The sequence below is a fragment of the Ictalurus furcatus genome, chromosome 4 (genome assembly GCF_023375685.1).
Source record: "Ictalurus furcatus strain D&B chromosome 4, Billie_1.0, whole genome shotgun sequence".
NCBI lineage: Eukaryota > Metazoa > Chordata > Actinopteri > Siluriformes > Ictaluridae > Ictalurus > Ictalurus furcatus.
In genome coordinates this window covers 11,767,848-11,781,130 of record NC_071258.1, presented here as the reverse complement: position 1 = coordinate 11,781,130, position 13,283 = coordinate 11,767,848, and the positions used below count along the sequence as shown (strand labels likewise).

The window sequence follows — 13,283 nt, the reverse complement described above, 5'->3', positions numbered from 1 at the left end:
TCTCTTTGGAACTAGCAGCACTGCCAAGCAACATGTTTGTTTACTGCATGCAAACACAAACAAAAGTCTGTTCTCCTCCTTAAGCCACCCGCTGAAGCCAGGTACACTGCCCCCCCCTCGCAGGGACAAGGGCCCCTCCAAGAAGATGCCCAGTCCCTCATTGCCAGGCAAACCTCTGAAAACTACAGTGGAAGGAGTTAAACCCCCCAACCTCCGTGATGTGGGCAGACCAGCTGCACCAAGAGAACCGGCAAAACCACCCACTGTGAGGGAGGGCCGCAGGAAAGACCGACAGCCACAGGATCCTCGCAGGTAGAGTGTGTGTGTGTTTTTGTTTGTTTGAGTGGGTGGGTAGGTAGAGAATGAGAAGCTGACACAAAGGCACAGAATCCGTATTTACTTTGACACTTTTTGAAACATCTTTTCATTAACTGATTTGAATAATTTGCAAATTGGATGGAATTGCAAATTGAAAGGGGAAACACAAACTAATTTTCTGTGTGTGTGTGAACTGTGTGATTTATGGATGCATTTGCATGAATCCAGTGTCAGTATCCAGCAAAGACAGAGGTCTGTTTGTGTATGTAGGTGTGTGTGTGGGAGTGTGAGATGTGGAATACCCTGTGTGGGAATTATGGTGGACTCTGGGGGGGAAATCACACGTCTCTCCTGGCTTTCCTGAACTCTGATATAAATGAGCTTTTGTTGACAAATTATCTGTGTCATATAACCTTTGACTGAGACTTCCCTAAGGGAAGTCCTGAGTCCCATGCCATGATGATGACTGTCATGTCTGTCTTTTCACTTTTTTTCTTTTTTTTTTTTAGTAATGTTTATTTAGTTTATTTTTATTAGTATTTTAGTTTAGAACACTTATCATGTAAATTATTATAATTGTTATTTATAGATGTATTATTTATTATATATATTATTTTGAATTCTGATCATATCCTGACCATAGTCTCTACACCCATCTTCTTAAACTTCTATTAAATTAATTTATTAAATTAAATCATATATAATCAGTTAGACCTGAGAAAGCAGGAAAGTTATTGTATGTTGTTTCCCAGTAGGTAGTTTCACACATTACCTTCCTTGTGCAAAATTCTATTGGCTTCAGGCCATTAAAAGTAATGGTTTTTTTTTTGCTTCTCCATTTTCTAATAAAAATATCCCCTGTCATTATCTGCAAATAAGAGTGATTACTTAAAAGTAATCATGCATAGCTGGAATCACATGGTAGTTGAGTCCTTTACTGGGACTATATCACAATTTTTGTAATATGTACACTACCGGTCAAAGGTTTAGACACACTCATTCTTTATTTTATTTTAATTTTTTTTCCCCACATTTTAGAATAATAACAAAGTCATCAAAACTCTGGAATAACACAAATGGAACTATGGGAATTATGCTGTGATGATAAATCCAAAATAAAGCAAAATAATTTGGTATTTTAGCATCTTCAAAGTAGACATCCTTTTTGCCTAGAATTTCCAGAAATGTATTCTTGGCATTTTCTCAACCGATTTCTTGAGGAATCTCCCTAAGATGCTTTTTAAACAGTATAAAAGGAGTTCCCACCTATACTGGACACTTATTGGCTGCTTTTCAAAATATTTCGCTCCAAGTCATTTGTTTTCTAATGAAAGAAACGAATATGTTGGCACGATTATATTTTTGTCTACAACACAGATTTCAAACATTTGATCATATGCCTTCAGATCAAAAGATTTTTAAGATAATGAGAAACATTTTAGTCAAGTGTCTCCAAACTTTTGATCGGTAGTGTAAGTTGACATCTGACTTGGACCTAAGCTTATGTGGCTCTGACTCAGAGTTGCTTGCTCTGACATAAATAGGCTGCTTAAATGGTTTTCTTCAACATTTCATAACATTACTTGAACTACGCTATTACAAATGAAGTACAACTGCTGTGTGTGATTAAAGAAATGTCATCTCCCAGAGCACAATTCATGTAGATATAATCTTTTCACATATACAAGTACAGTACACTGAAACCCTTTTTCATATCACAGTTTGTTAGGATACTGGCGACAGAGAATGGGTTCGGTCATAATACAGTACAACAGAGAAGAGAGGGTTAAGGGCTCCACAGTGGTAGATTGGTTGTGCTTTGGCTTAACTTGTGACCTTTTGATCAATAGCCCAGATCCTTTAATCATTGAGCCACTGCCCTATTGGACTGGACTTGACATGGGGCCTTTGGATGTGATGATGTTATTTGGACTGTTTATCTCAGTTTCAGATGTTCTACCCACATACATTGTTTTGTACAGTTTTCTGCAGTGTGGATCACTGCTCTTTTGTGTATACACATTTCCTTGCAAGAAGCAAGAGACTGATGCTGTCTTCAAATTCTTACATTTTTGCAGATGAAGCAAATTCACAGCTGTAATTGAGTTTCTGACCATTTCTCTCCATCTCTATCTCTCTCTCTCTCTCACACACACTCTCACAGGAGGACATTAAGTGGTAGTGTGAGTGGCAGCTGCAGCAGTTTTTCAGGCTCTAGCTCTCACTCCAGGTCTCGATCCTCTTCCGCCTCTCATTCTCGCTCTCAGTCTGGATCCCACAAGTCCAGGTGCAGACTGCTAAAATCACTGCACATACAACTTGTCCCCTATAACTCGGCGCTCAGATAAATAACTTGGTGTGTGTTCATTCATGTTGCAGGTCTCTGTCAGTGAGCAGTGTGTCGTCAGTGTCATCTGCCTCTTCCAGCAGCAGCTCAGTGCGCAGTGCTGATTCTGATGATATGTATGCTGACCTGGCCAGCCCTGTGTCCTCAGCTAGCTCCCATTCACCCACTCCAGGTCACATACGCAAGGAGAGAGGACTCCCACGAGACAGGGATGCCAATAAAGACAGAGGTAGTAGACTGACATACTTGCACTCAATGAAAGATGCAATGCTGTCATGCTATAATGTGATGCATGTAGTTCTGTGTGCTCTCTGATTTCTTTTTAAACTTTGTCCAGTTTTGGTCCTGGAGCCAAACAAGTCTAAATTAACTTGGTCTTAGCCAAGACTGCTTTTAAAGAGAGATTTGATTTATGTAGATTTTTACTTGCAACACCTGTTTGTTAAATTCTTAATTAAACCTGTATGGAGGTAAATCTCCAGAATACAGTGGGGGGAAATAAGTACTGGACACGTCAACATTCTTTTTTCCTGTGTCATTCCTCTGTATTTCACATAACTTCATTTATGGACTTTAATGTGTGAATTCTTTATCTTTCCGGAATTCTTGAGTTAATACTGATGTCTGGTGAAAATTTCATGTGAATAACCTCATTGGAAATATGTTTACTGGAAAATGTTGGCGCATCCAATACTTATTTCCCCCACTGTAAACTTGGCCAGCCTAGGTGCACACTGTAGCTCCATTTTGGTTGAGATAACCTTTTGTTAAAGATAATAATCAGTGTTCAAAGTATCATTAGTGTCATATCGCTGAAACCGATCAGAATTTTGTTAGCTAATACACAATAGCAGCTTTTATGGATAGCTCCGTTTGTTGACGTGTGCTGCTTCACAGGTTGCATTGTGTTCTGTGTAGGAAAGCCCACAAAGAAAGATGAGACCTTTAAAGATGAAAGGAATGAAAGGAAAAGGGTTGATCAGTCTGGCATCCCACCCAAAGCTGACTCGGGCATGCCCAGATCTGCGCCTGGAAACCGAGGGCACCCGATGAACGCACCACCTATGGGTCCTGCAGGGGGGTATGGTTCACATAAGGACATCAAACTCACCTTACTCAACAAGGTAGCTGCTTACCATAAGATTGTTTTTATATTTATTTTTTAATTTAAATAGCAACCAAGCAACCACCTATTTTTTTCATCCCCTGCATATGTAGCAACAAGCAGACAGAAGCAATAGAAAAAGGTACTTCCCTGCAGACAAAGATAGACCAACATCTCCTCTCAACAAGAGAATGGCACTGTCTCCTGATAGAGGTGAGAGGTTGCTCGTCATCCATGTATAAAGGTCTTTTACTAGGAAAAACCAGTGTAGAAATCCAGTCTGTAAAATTGCGTTTGTCAGGCACGTGCATGTGTATGCTCGTTAATGAGGATTTCCAGAAGGAAATCCTGCCTAGGAGAAACATCACCTTGGTCAGCAGTTTCAGTTCATTTTAGTGGCCGGCCACACAACACCACACTTCAGTTGATGAGGTGGTTATCTAAATGATCTAATCTTATATTTTATAGGTCGAGACAGGAGGCCTGGACGTTCCCCACTTTCACCTAGAATGGACCGGCCCAGAGGTCAGGGCCCACGGCCTATGCCTCCACAGGGAGACAGGTTTGTACTAATGCTTTTGCTTAATGGTTCCATTGTTCTTGTTCCTTCTTCTCTACTTAAATCAGTAAATTCCTTTCCATATGGGCTGATTTCACAATTAACAGCCCTTCTATACATCAGCAGATTTTCATGGGCTTCCTAGAACTTTCAACTGCATCTAAAACAGCTTCACATGTCAACTTCTGTACTTTACAGTTTATGATCTTTTATTCCTCAATAACAAATTAATTAATTTTTAATCTCATTTACAATTCCAACATTATCCCCTGGCTTGACTGCGTTTTCCAGAAAAGCACAATACTGCACACAGATTGTGCACCCTAATTGTGGCTGTTTTATAAAATTCCCAGTGTAGGGAAAAGTTTGTCTCTTCCTTAACGTTTGTTTAAAAAAACAAAACAAATCAAAAAACCGTTGACCCAAGGTCACCAGAAAGGATGCAATAATAATAAATAATCATTTTTTCCTTTCCTGGATAATTTCATGATATTTCAAGATATGCTGCTCTGCATCGATCATGGTTTGAAGAAAATATTTGCTGAGTCTCCAGTCTTTTGTTTAGAAAGTGGCTTATTATTATTAATTATTATTATTAAAATGGGAAACCCCAGGGATGTATACACTGTGTGCACGGACAGTACGCACAAACCTGATGACGCACACCGTATAGGAGGGAAGTGGTCATCAAAGACAAAGAAATTGAATGCAAAAACAATATACCTGTTTTGTTTGGGTAACTTCACTTCTTTTTTTTTTTCTTCTTCCTCCTCCTGCTACATACATGCTTTGTCACGAATATAACCTCTAGCTGCACAGGTTTTGATGGAAAATAATACTATAGAATATATATGTGTGTGTGTGTGTGTGTGTGTGTGTATGTGTGTGTATATATATATATATATATATATATATATATATATATATATATATATATATATATATATATATATATATATATATATATATGTTTGTGCTTTTGAACTGTTGGATAGGACCTAAATGTCAGCCGTGTTGATATTTCCTCGTACCTAAAATAGTTACAAAATGCTTTTCAAATAATGCCTTTCTAAAGGGTTTCCCTTTTTTCTTTTTTCTTATTTAGTAAGTGCATTAAAAAAAATTGTTAATTTAAAATTGCCTGTGTAGCTCCTTAACTGTACTGCATCAGAGAGTGCTGCTTGGTTTAAGGGGCTGATTATTATGAAGTGTAAGACCTCTTATCACTCTCTGCCCAGTCCGTGTCACTCACAGTGTTTGTTTCAGCTGTTGCTGTGCTAGGTAACACATCACTCAGGTTTTGTTCAAATTTTGTGTGCATCTCTGCCCATCAGAGTCAAATTAGCATGCACGCGCTTATATAACTGAAAACAGTTGTACATTGTGCAGCAGTGTTACATATCTGAATTTCAGACTCTGAAGTAATTTTTATTGAGATGAGACATTTTTGCTGAACATTTTAGCACTTTGTTTGCTTACATTAGCATCAGTACAGCTGTACATAACACTTTACAGCATTTGTAAAGGTTCTCACATTCTGGCGGCTTCAATAAAATATTTCCCCAGAGGACAACTCTCATCTATGAGGTATTACAGGTTCAGTAAAGAGATAAAAATTGATGTGATGCAGACCAACCTCCAACCAATCGGGATGAGAAGCAGATACTACAGCGACGGGATTAAAATTTCACTACAGCTACCTTCTATTCACATTGTTGGCACTTCCTATAATTATGGATATGGATAGAACATCATTTATTGCAGAAGCACTATAAAGTTAGCAGGCTGGTGTAAAGTTAACAAATCCTGCATACCAGTTTTAGTAGAGTGCCTCCTTGAGAATTTTTTTTCTGCTTAACCACAGAAAAAAATACTCAATGAGTATGTATTTAACAAAGGTGTGTGTATATATTTGTTCAAAGATTAAATACAATTTAAAGACCTAATTTTGTTTCCTCATGACTCATGGTTGCGTTTTTGTTCCTCCAGGAAGCGTCCCCAATCCCCACCACCCAAGTCTTCTGGGAAAGGTCTTGCAGCATCAGCTGGTAAATCTCCAGCCCCTGCACCAGGCTCAGGCTCAGGCAAACCCAGCAGCACTCTCTCCCGCCGTGAAGAGCTGCTGAAGCAGTTGAAGGCCGTGGAAGATGCCATCGCCCGCAAAAGGGCTAAAATCCCGGGGAAGTGAGGAATAGGCCAGAACCTGCAACATCTGGTTTCCAAGCCATCAGTCACCGAGGACACCCAGCGTTGTTTAGAAGTGGATAAAAAACGGTCATTGTGTTTAAAGTCGCAGACGTCTAAGTAGCTCACGGTGACCGCTGCTACATTATTCGCACATTTCGCCCCCAGCGAGAGGTTGTCTACATTTTATATTGATGTGATATTGTAGTGGGGTGACAGTTCACTCTTAATCTGTTATTGCAAGAAGTTGGAAGCTTTACTGTAGTGTCTCTATGCTGAGAAAAATGTACTATTAAGTTCTTTCTCTCCCTCTGTCTCGCTCCATTTCGCTCTCTCTCCCTCTTATTCACTTTTTGTTAATAGTCTGTATCATAGTCTTTTGATCCAAGACTAAAGATTTTGATCATCAAGAAGGACTGCCTTACTAAGGGTGACTGCTTTTGTGCACACACTTCCTGGCTAGCTAAAGTTTTGACACTCTGAAGACCTCTAGGTTCCAGTGTTCCCATCTTAACCAATGAACTCTTTCCAGTTCTGTATGTTAAGCATTTCCTGACCGTCTTCTGTTTGACTGTGTACAAATATTATAAGCCAGTTGAGGAAACGCACCTCTTAAAGTGTATAAAACTAGAGAACAAATGACAGTGATGTGATGTATTGCTTTTATAAGATTGCATTGGTTTTCGTTCCCCTAGCTCTTCAAGTAAAAACTGTATTTTATTTTGTTCCTTATTTTTAGATGAGTGCGAGAGTTTGTCTTTGGGACACTCTGCGATAGGGAAGAATAATATCTTGCTTTTTGTGACAGAGAAAGCTTCTAAATAAACTATTTTGATAAAGAGGATCCTTACTTGACTTTTCGTGTTTGTTTATCCATGGAAAGTATGCAAATGAATAGTTAGGCTAAAAAACAGTGAATGACTACACTTCAACCGCCAACAAATAAAGTGATTAAATCTCTTAAATGGGTGGTTTATGGTATTAAGCCTGCAGTTAGTCAATGTAAGAAGGTGAATTAATAAGAAATTTCTATCTAGTGAAAGTATGCCACTGTAGCCTGAAAATGCTGATGAGGAACTGGGAATGTTGGAGCATGTGTTATCTACTGTGTGTATCATCAGAATTTAGATGAGAGCCAGTGGGAAAATCACCAAATTCCCTGTTTGGTTGTGAGAGCAAGCAGCCAGGATGTTATTGATTAATACAGTTTGCTGTGCTTTCCATAACCCTGTTCTGGAAAATTGCCAAGACGATCTAGAAAATACCAAGGATGCGCTTAGAAATAAATACAACAGATCTACTACTTGGTTTATCAGTTGGAGTGGACATCAAATGTTTCCTTAGCACAGAACAATACAAGAATTTCCTTCGGGATCAGTAAAGTTGGTCTCCTCTTATCTTATCTTCTCTTCTCTATAAATGTGGGTAAGAAATTCTACCTAGGGATTTGCGGAGGCTTTTGATAAGGCCAATGTGTAATGGGGGAATAATTTGAAGCCATAAGGAAACACACTGAGGTGCCATCTGAGGATGAGGGATGGCAGAATGGGGTAACCATAGGAAATATTAAAAACCTAATATCAAACAACAAATCACTACAGGTGATCAAGATGTGGTACACGTATATCAAAATACACCCATCGCAAGTAATCTAGACATCTAACCAGTAGCCCAGAGCTAGGCTACTGATTTTGGTTTGAGTTCACCTAAATGAATCTTTAATTCCCTTTTGAGAATAATTGTAAAGTTTTTAACATTAATTCAGCTTCATGACTTGTTGCAATTGCAACAGTAATGTAAAAAAAAACAACAATGTAAAAGTTTTGAAGGTGACAACACTGAATAATAAAAACATAAAGGATATATTAAAAAATGTCCTTTTTTTCCTCCAAATGAACATATTTCACATGCAATTACCATTCTAGTCATTTCCTTGTCTAATAAATAAATAGATAAACAGTCATCAATGCTGCGCTATTGTAACTGAGCTATGTTTTGGGGGGGTGGAGGGGAAGAGGAAACTGAAGTAAGTATTTTATTTCCATTTCCTCATTCTTTGGATTTTCCCAAATGAGACGATATATTGCTCGACTACTTATAGCTGTGGATCACTCAGCAATTTGATGTGGACTAACAGGCCAAACTAAACATGTGGGTAAGTACAGTAGCCTATAATCTAGTGATTTTTTATTTATTTATTTATTATTATTCCTTTAGTGCAACATGACTGATAATGCCCTTAGGAGATGTATTTATTATTTGAACAGGTATAAACTTCGAATGAAACATAGTAATTATGTTGAATTTTAGATGGATCATGCTGTCATTCTTTTCCAGTCTTCTCTGATAGTGGGAGTTTTACTCCTTTTCCTCACGGATGCTCTGGCAGTACAGAAGCATAAAGGCTGTTTGACTCGAGATGAACTGGAGATGCAGGCAAAGAGATTACTGCGGAGGACGGGCAGACACACTGAACACAGAGCTGTACATGCTGTATCCTCCCCGTCCTGTTCCGATTTCACACACTGGGTCTTCTCATCTGATCTGAAGAACCGGTCGCTGTCTCCTTGGCGATCAAGGTGAGTCTCATTTCCTAAACTGCTCCCACAGCTGATCATCCATCCGCATATTGATTCTGGCGCATGTTTTACGCCGGATGTAGTTATTACCTTTCCCATTTTCACTACGTGCAAACAGTGGCTGAGGTTGCTTTTCCGGCCAGGGAATCTAGTCCGATTTCTAAACTAAAGGGTTAAATATTGCAAGTATCATTGCACATCGCTCCGTTTGGTAGCCTTAAAGACAGAAAGCATGTTGCGCGTTCTCGTCTATTCATCCTAATCGGAGTTCAGTTGATTTGGTTTGTTTTGAATTGTGATTTGGTTTGGTTTAGTTTTACACTGCACGTAATTCAATAAACCAAAAGGCAAGACGTTGGCAGGGGGCATGTACATCTGAAAACACACTCCTCACACAAGCCTCATTCACTGGTCAGAAATACGGTGGCAGAATAATAATAATAAAAAAAATAAAATAAAAAAAAAAAAAATAATAATAATAATAATAATAATGATGATGATGATAATAAAAGGTAAACATACATTTGGCAAGTGTGCGTAGAAATGGTAAATCTTCGTAAAACAAAAGCACACGTAGGAGTAGTGTGTGTCCTGCTGTCTAATTTGATCAGAAAATGCTTTCCAGTAGAAAGAAAGTTACAGGTAGCATATGCCGATATGTTTTATATAATATATGAAGAAGCGTGATTTTATGGACGCGCAAAGGCTCAGCGCGCATGCGCAGAAACACTAATACGACCGGATCTTTCGACAGGTAGTTTAGTTTACTTTGTCACAGCAACGGCGCTACATAAATTAGGCTGCTGGATAATTATAACCTAGAGATGATTACCTTTAAATTCTTTTGTGTATCGCAGCCAGGGTTTATTTAGTGTTTTTGTTTGTTGTTTGTGTTCTGGCTCAGTGTAGCAGCTCGACAGGAAATGCGTGTGTGGTTGGGTCGATTCAGAGCTGAATCACAATCCAAACTCGTTAGAAGTCACTTGGAATAGGACCAAGGAAAACTGGTATGATTGGCCTGTTAGTTTAAGCAGGTGAGAACACCACATTTGTGTCAGGCCAGAACAACCGGTGAGAGAAAGAGAGTGTGTGAGAGAAAGAGCGAGCGAGTGAGTGTGAGAGAGAAAGAGTGAGTGTGAGAGAAAGAGTGAGTGAGTGTGAGAGAGAAAGAGAGTGAGAGAGAGAGAGGGAGAATGAGAGAGTGTGTGTGAGAGAAAAAGAGAAAGTGAGTGACTGAGAGAGTGAGTGACAGAAAACGTGAGAGAGAGGGTGAAAGAGTGAGCGAGTGTGAGAGAAAGAGTGAGTGAGAGAGTGTGAGAGAAAGAGTGAGTGAGAGAGCGTGACAGAGGGAGAGTGAGTGTGAAAGAAAGAGCGAGTGAGTGACAAAGTGTGTGAGAGTGTAAGAGAAAGAGTGAGTGTGAGAGAAAGTGAGAGAGTGTGAGAGTGTGTGTGTGTGTGAGAGAGAGAGAGTGACAGAGAACGAGTGTGAGAGAGAGAGTGAAAGAGTGAGGGAAAGAGTGAGTGAGTGTAAGAGAAAGAGAAAGTGAGTGAGAGCATGACAGAGGGAGAGGGAGAGAGAGTGTGAGAGACATTCTTCTCTGAATTGACCCAAATGCAGAAGGTAAATAGTCGAAATTAAAGCTGGATGTGGTACATATAATGTTAATCCATAATAATATTAATAATAATAATGACGATGATGATGATGGTAAATAATAATAATAATAATAAATATAACAATAATAATAATAATCATCATCATCAGGTTATTTATATAATTATTTGAGCATGTGTTTATCTCTGTGTTCTCTGTGCTCAGATGATTTTTTTTGTGATTTCCACACAGTTATTTCTGACCAAAAATAGCCCACCACATCAGTGTTTTCTTCATTTTTTAAGATTATGTAACTATGTTCAGTGTGAAACTAAACAAAACTAAACAAATTATATCAGAGGAAGAAAAAAGAATGGGGAAAAAAACTCGCTCTGATTGGGACTCTTCATACCGAATAAAGGAAGTCCGGTGTGGAAATGAAAACAGAAAGACATGATACATCATGCATCATGTGATATGTATGATGCATGATGATTTAATATTTTCGCTTGAATCCTTAATCATGTTAAGTGTTTATTTGAAAGAGAGAGAGAAAAAAAATCCCTATACAGATATTATGCATTGTACTGTATATTCATTGACCTGGTGTTATGTTTTATTTCCCCCCAGATTTGAGACTGATCATCACCTGATCCCTTCAGCATATGAAGTGGCCGAGTGTCTGTGTTCCGGCTGCATAATTGACGGCTACGAAAACACAGACTACAACTCCATCCCCGTGATGCAGAGTGTCATGTTCCTGAAAAAGGTCTCGTGTTCCTCTGATCCGGATAAATACTCTTTCGAAGTTGTGTATAAAACTATCCCGGTCGCCTGCACATGCGCTGTGCCCAGACAATAACCTCTTGTAGAGGCGTTATCATTTAACCAAGACAAAAAATGTAGAGACGTGTCTCATGTAAGGTTGTGTTTGTTTTAAAATGCAAAATTGTTAAGATTAGTTTTTTTTGTGTGTGTGTGTAAACAGCACTACGTGCTATACTTATGTTCCATAAGCTGCGTTTTTAGCATAAATTTACTATGCAATCAAAATTGCAGTTGGGTACATTGTTGTACATACACTACTATATATTTTTTCCTCTTATTTATGTGATAATTTATTGACTATTTATTTAAATTATTCAACTTCTGTTTTTGAAGTTTGTTTGAAAGTTTTTATTTTTTTTGTTATTTTATTTGTTATTTTATATTGTTTGTTTAACTAATAGTCTGCACGTAATTTTATTTAATGTGTATTATACCGATTTGCTAAATGCTTTTAAATATGGTGTAAATGTAAATGCTTTTAATTATGGTGTGACATTCAAATATGTCATCTATTAATCTAATAAAGATATCCAACCTGACATATGCCTCCACAGAACTGTGCTAAATAATCTCTGAATTAGATTAAAATATTTTTGTCATGCAGGACTGAAAATATTGCTTATGTCCACTTAGGCAATAGATGAATATTTTTAGAATTATGTAATGCGTAACTTTACTACCATGGTGGGGGTAGTGAAACATTTTCCCAACACAGTTAGAGATAAGGATGGAATTAAAGTAATAAAAAAAATAAACTAATATAGAATAAAAGCTACATACAAATCACATACTACCACAAACTACCACAAACTCTATCTATACCACCACATGTATACTTTAATAAAATACTTTATTTAAAAACATAGTATGCCGTTTAAGAAATAAACGATGATTCCTTATCCATTTCCATACACTCACATACTAACAAGTATGGGGTCTTCCCCTTTTTATTTATTTATTTATTTATATACATTTTATTTCTTTATTTATTTATATTGCCATTTTCACAGGCGTAAATGTGGTTTGGATCAACACTTATGTTTATGACTTTTGGCTTATGTATTTTCCCCCCATCTTAGCGAAGTTACGTAGTCATGACGCTTAATTCGTGCGACACAGTTTCACATGTGCTTCGCTCGTGTTGTTGACAAACATGACTACGGCGCTTATAACTGCACTGAGCATCCTTACCAAACCTATTCGAGGTAAGTGATTCTGTCTGCTGAAATCAAACATGCAAATATTGTACCAGTTCCCTTTATTTATTTATTTTACCTCCATGATGGAGATTTTATGCGGTTTTTTTTAGCCTCCACCACACACACACACACACTGCAACGGTTCATCGAAGATGTGTTAAAGATTCTTGTTACAATTAGGACTTGTTATTACAACTCGAAAGCATTCGTTTGTTTAATTCGCTTTCCTTCTTTCATGTACAGTGTTACAAGGCATACAGGAACCCATGAAATTGAATTGTTTTTTCTTTCCGTTTTGAAAGAAGGTGAGCAGTGTAAGTTCTGTAGTAGTTCTAGTAGAACCTCTGCTTCCACACAGCTCTACCATCTTACAGGAGTAAGCAATAAACATTTGGAAATGTTGATAAATATCTCACTACATTGTCCAGCCTGTATAGATCAAGTTCTTTTCATTCATCTACACATAAGCAGTGGGATTAGGGCCTCTAGTGGTAAAAAATATAGGGCTATTTTTCATTTAGATGAGAGTATTGAATGTGTAAAAATTAGTAAAAGGCTTAATAAATAAAT

The 13,283-nt window shown here is 37.9% G+C and overlaps 2 protein-coding genes across 3 annotated transcripts in view; both read left to right on the top strand.

Moving 5' to 3' along the window:
• zc3h18 (zinc finger CCCH-type containing 18) overlaps window positions 1–7,357 on the top strand; it is a 39,204-nt gene extending 31,847 nt beyond the window's left edge. For both annotated transcript variants that reach the window (XM_053622974.1, XM_053622975.1), the window contains exons 13-19: window positions 85–312; window positions 2,483–2,605; window positions 2,698–2,894; window positions 3,584–3,789; window positions 3,884–3,983; window positions 4,239–4,332; window positions 6,319–7,357. In XM_053622974.1, the coding sequence (XP_053478949.1) occupies window positions 85–312; window positions 2,483–2,605; window positions 2,698–2,894; window positions 3,584–3,789; window positions 3,884–3,983; window positions 4,239–4,332; window positions 6,319–6,517 (1,147 nt within the window). In that variant the 3' untranslated portion in view covers window positions 6,518–7,357. The remainder of the gene's footprint in view (window positions 1–84; window positions 313–2,482; window positions 2,606–2,697; window positions 2,895–3,583; window positions 3,790–3,883; window positions 3,984–4,238; window positions 4,333–6,318) is intronic.
• A 4,557-nt stretch (window positions 7,358–11,914) lies between these two features.
• tango6 (transport and golgi organization 6 homolog (Drosophila)) overlaps window positions 11,915–13,283 on the top strand; it is a 35,134-nt gene continuing 33,765 nt past the window's right edge. The window contains exon 1 of the mRNA XM_053622973.1: window positions 11,915–12,719. Within this exon, the coding sequence (XP_053478948.1) occupies window positions 12,668–12,719 (52 nt within the window). The 5' untranslated portion in view covers window positions 11,915–12,667. The remainder of the gene's footprint in view (window positions 12,720–13,283) is intronic.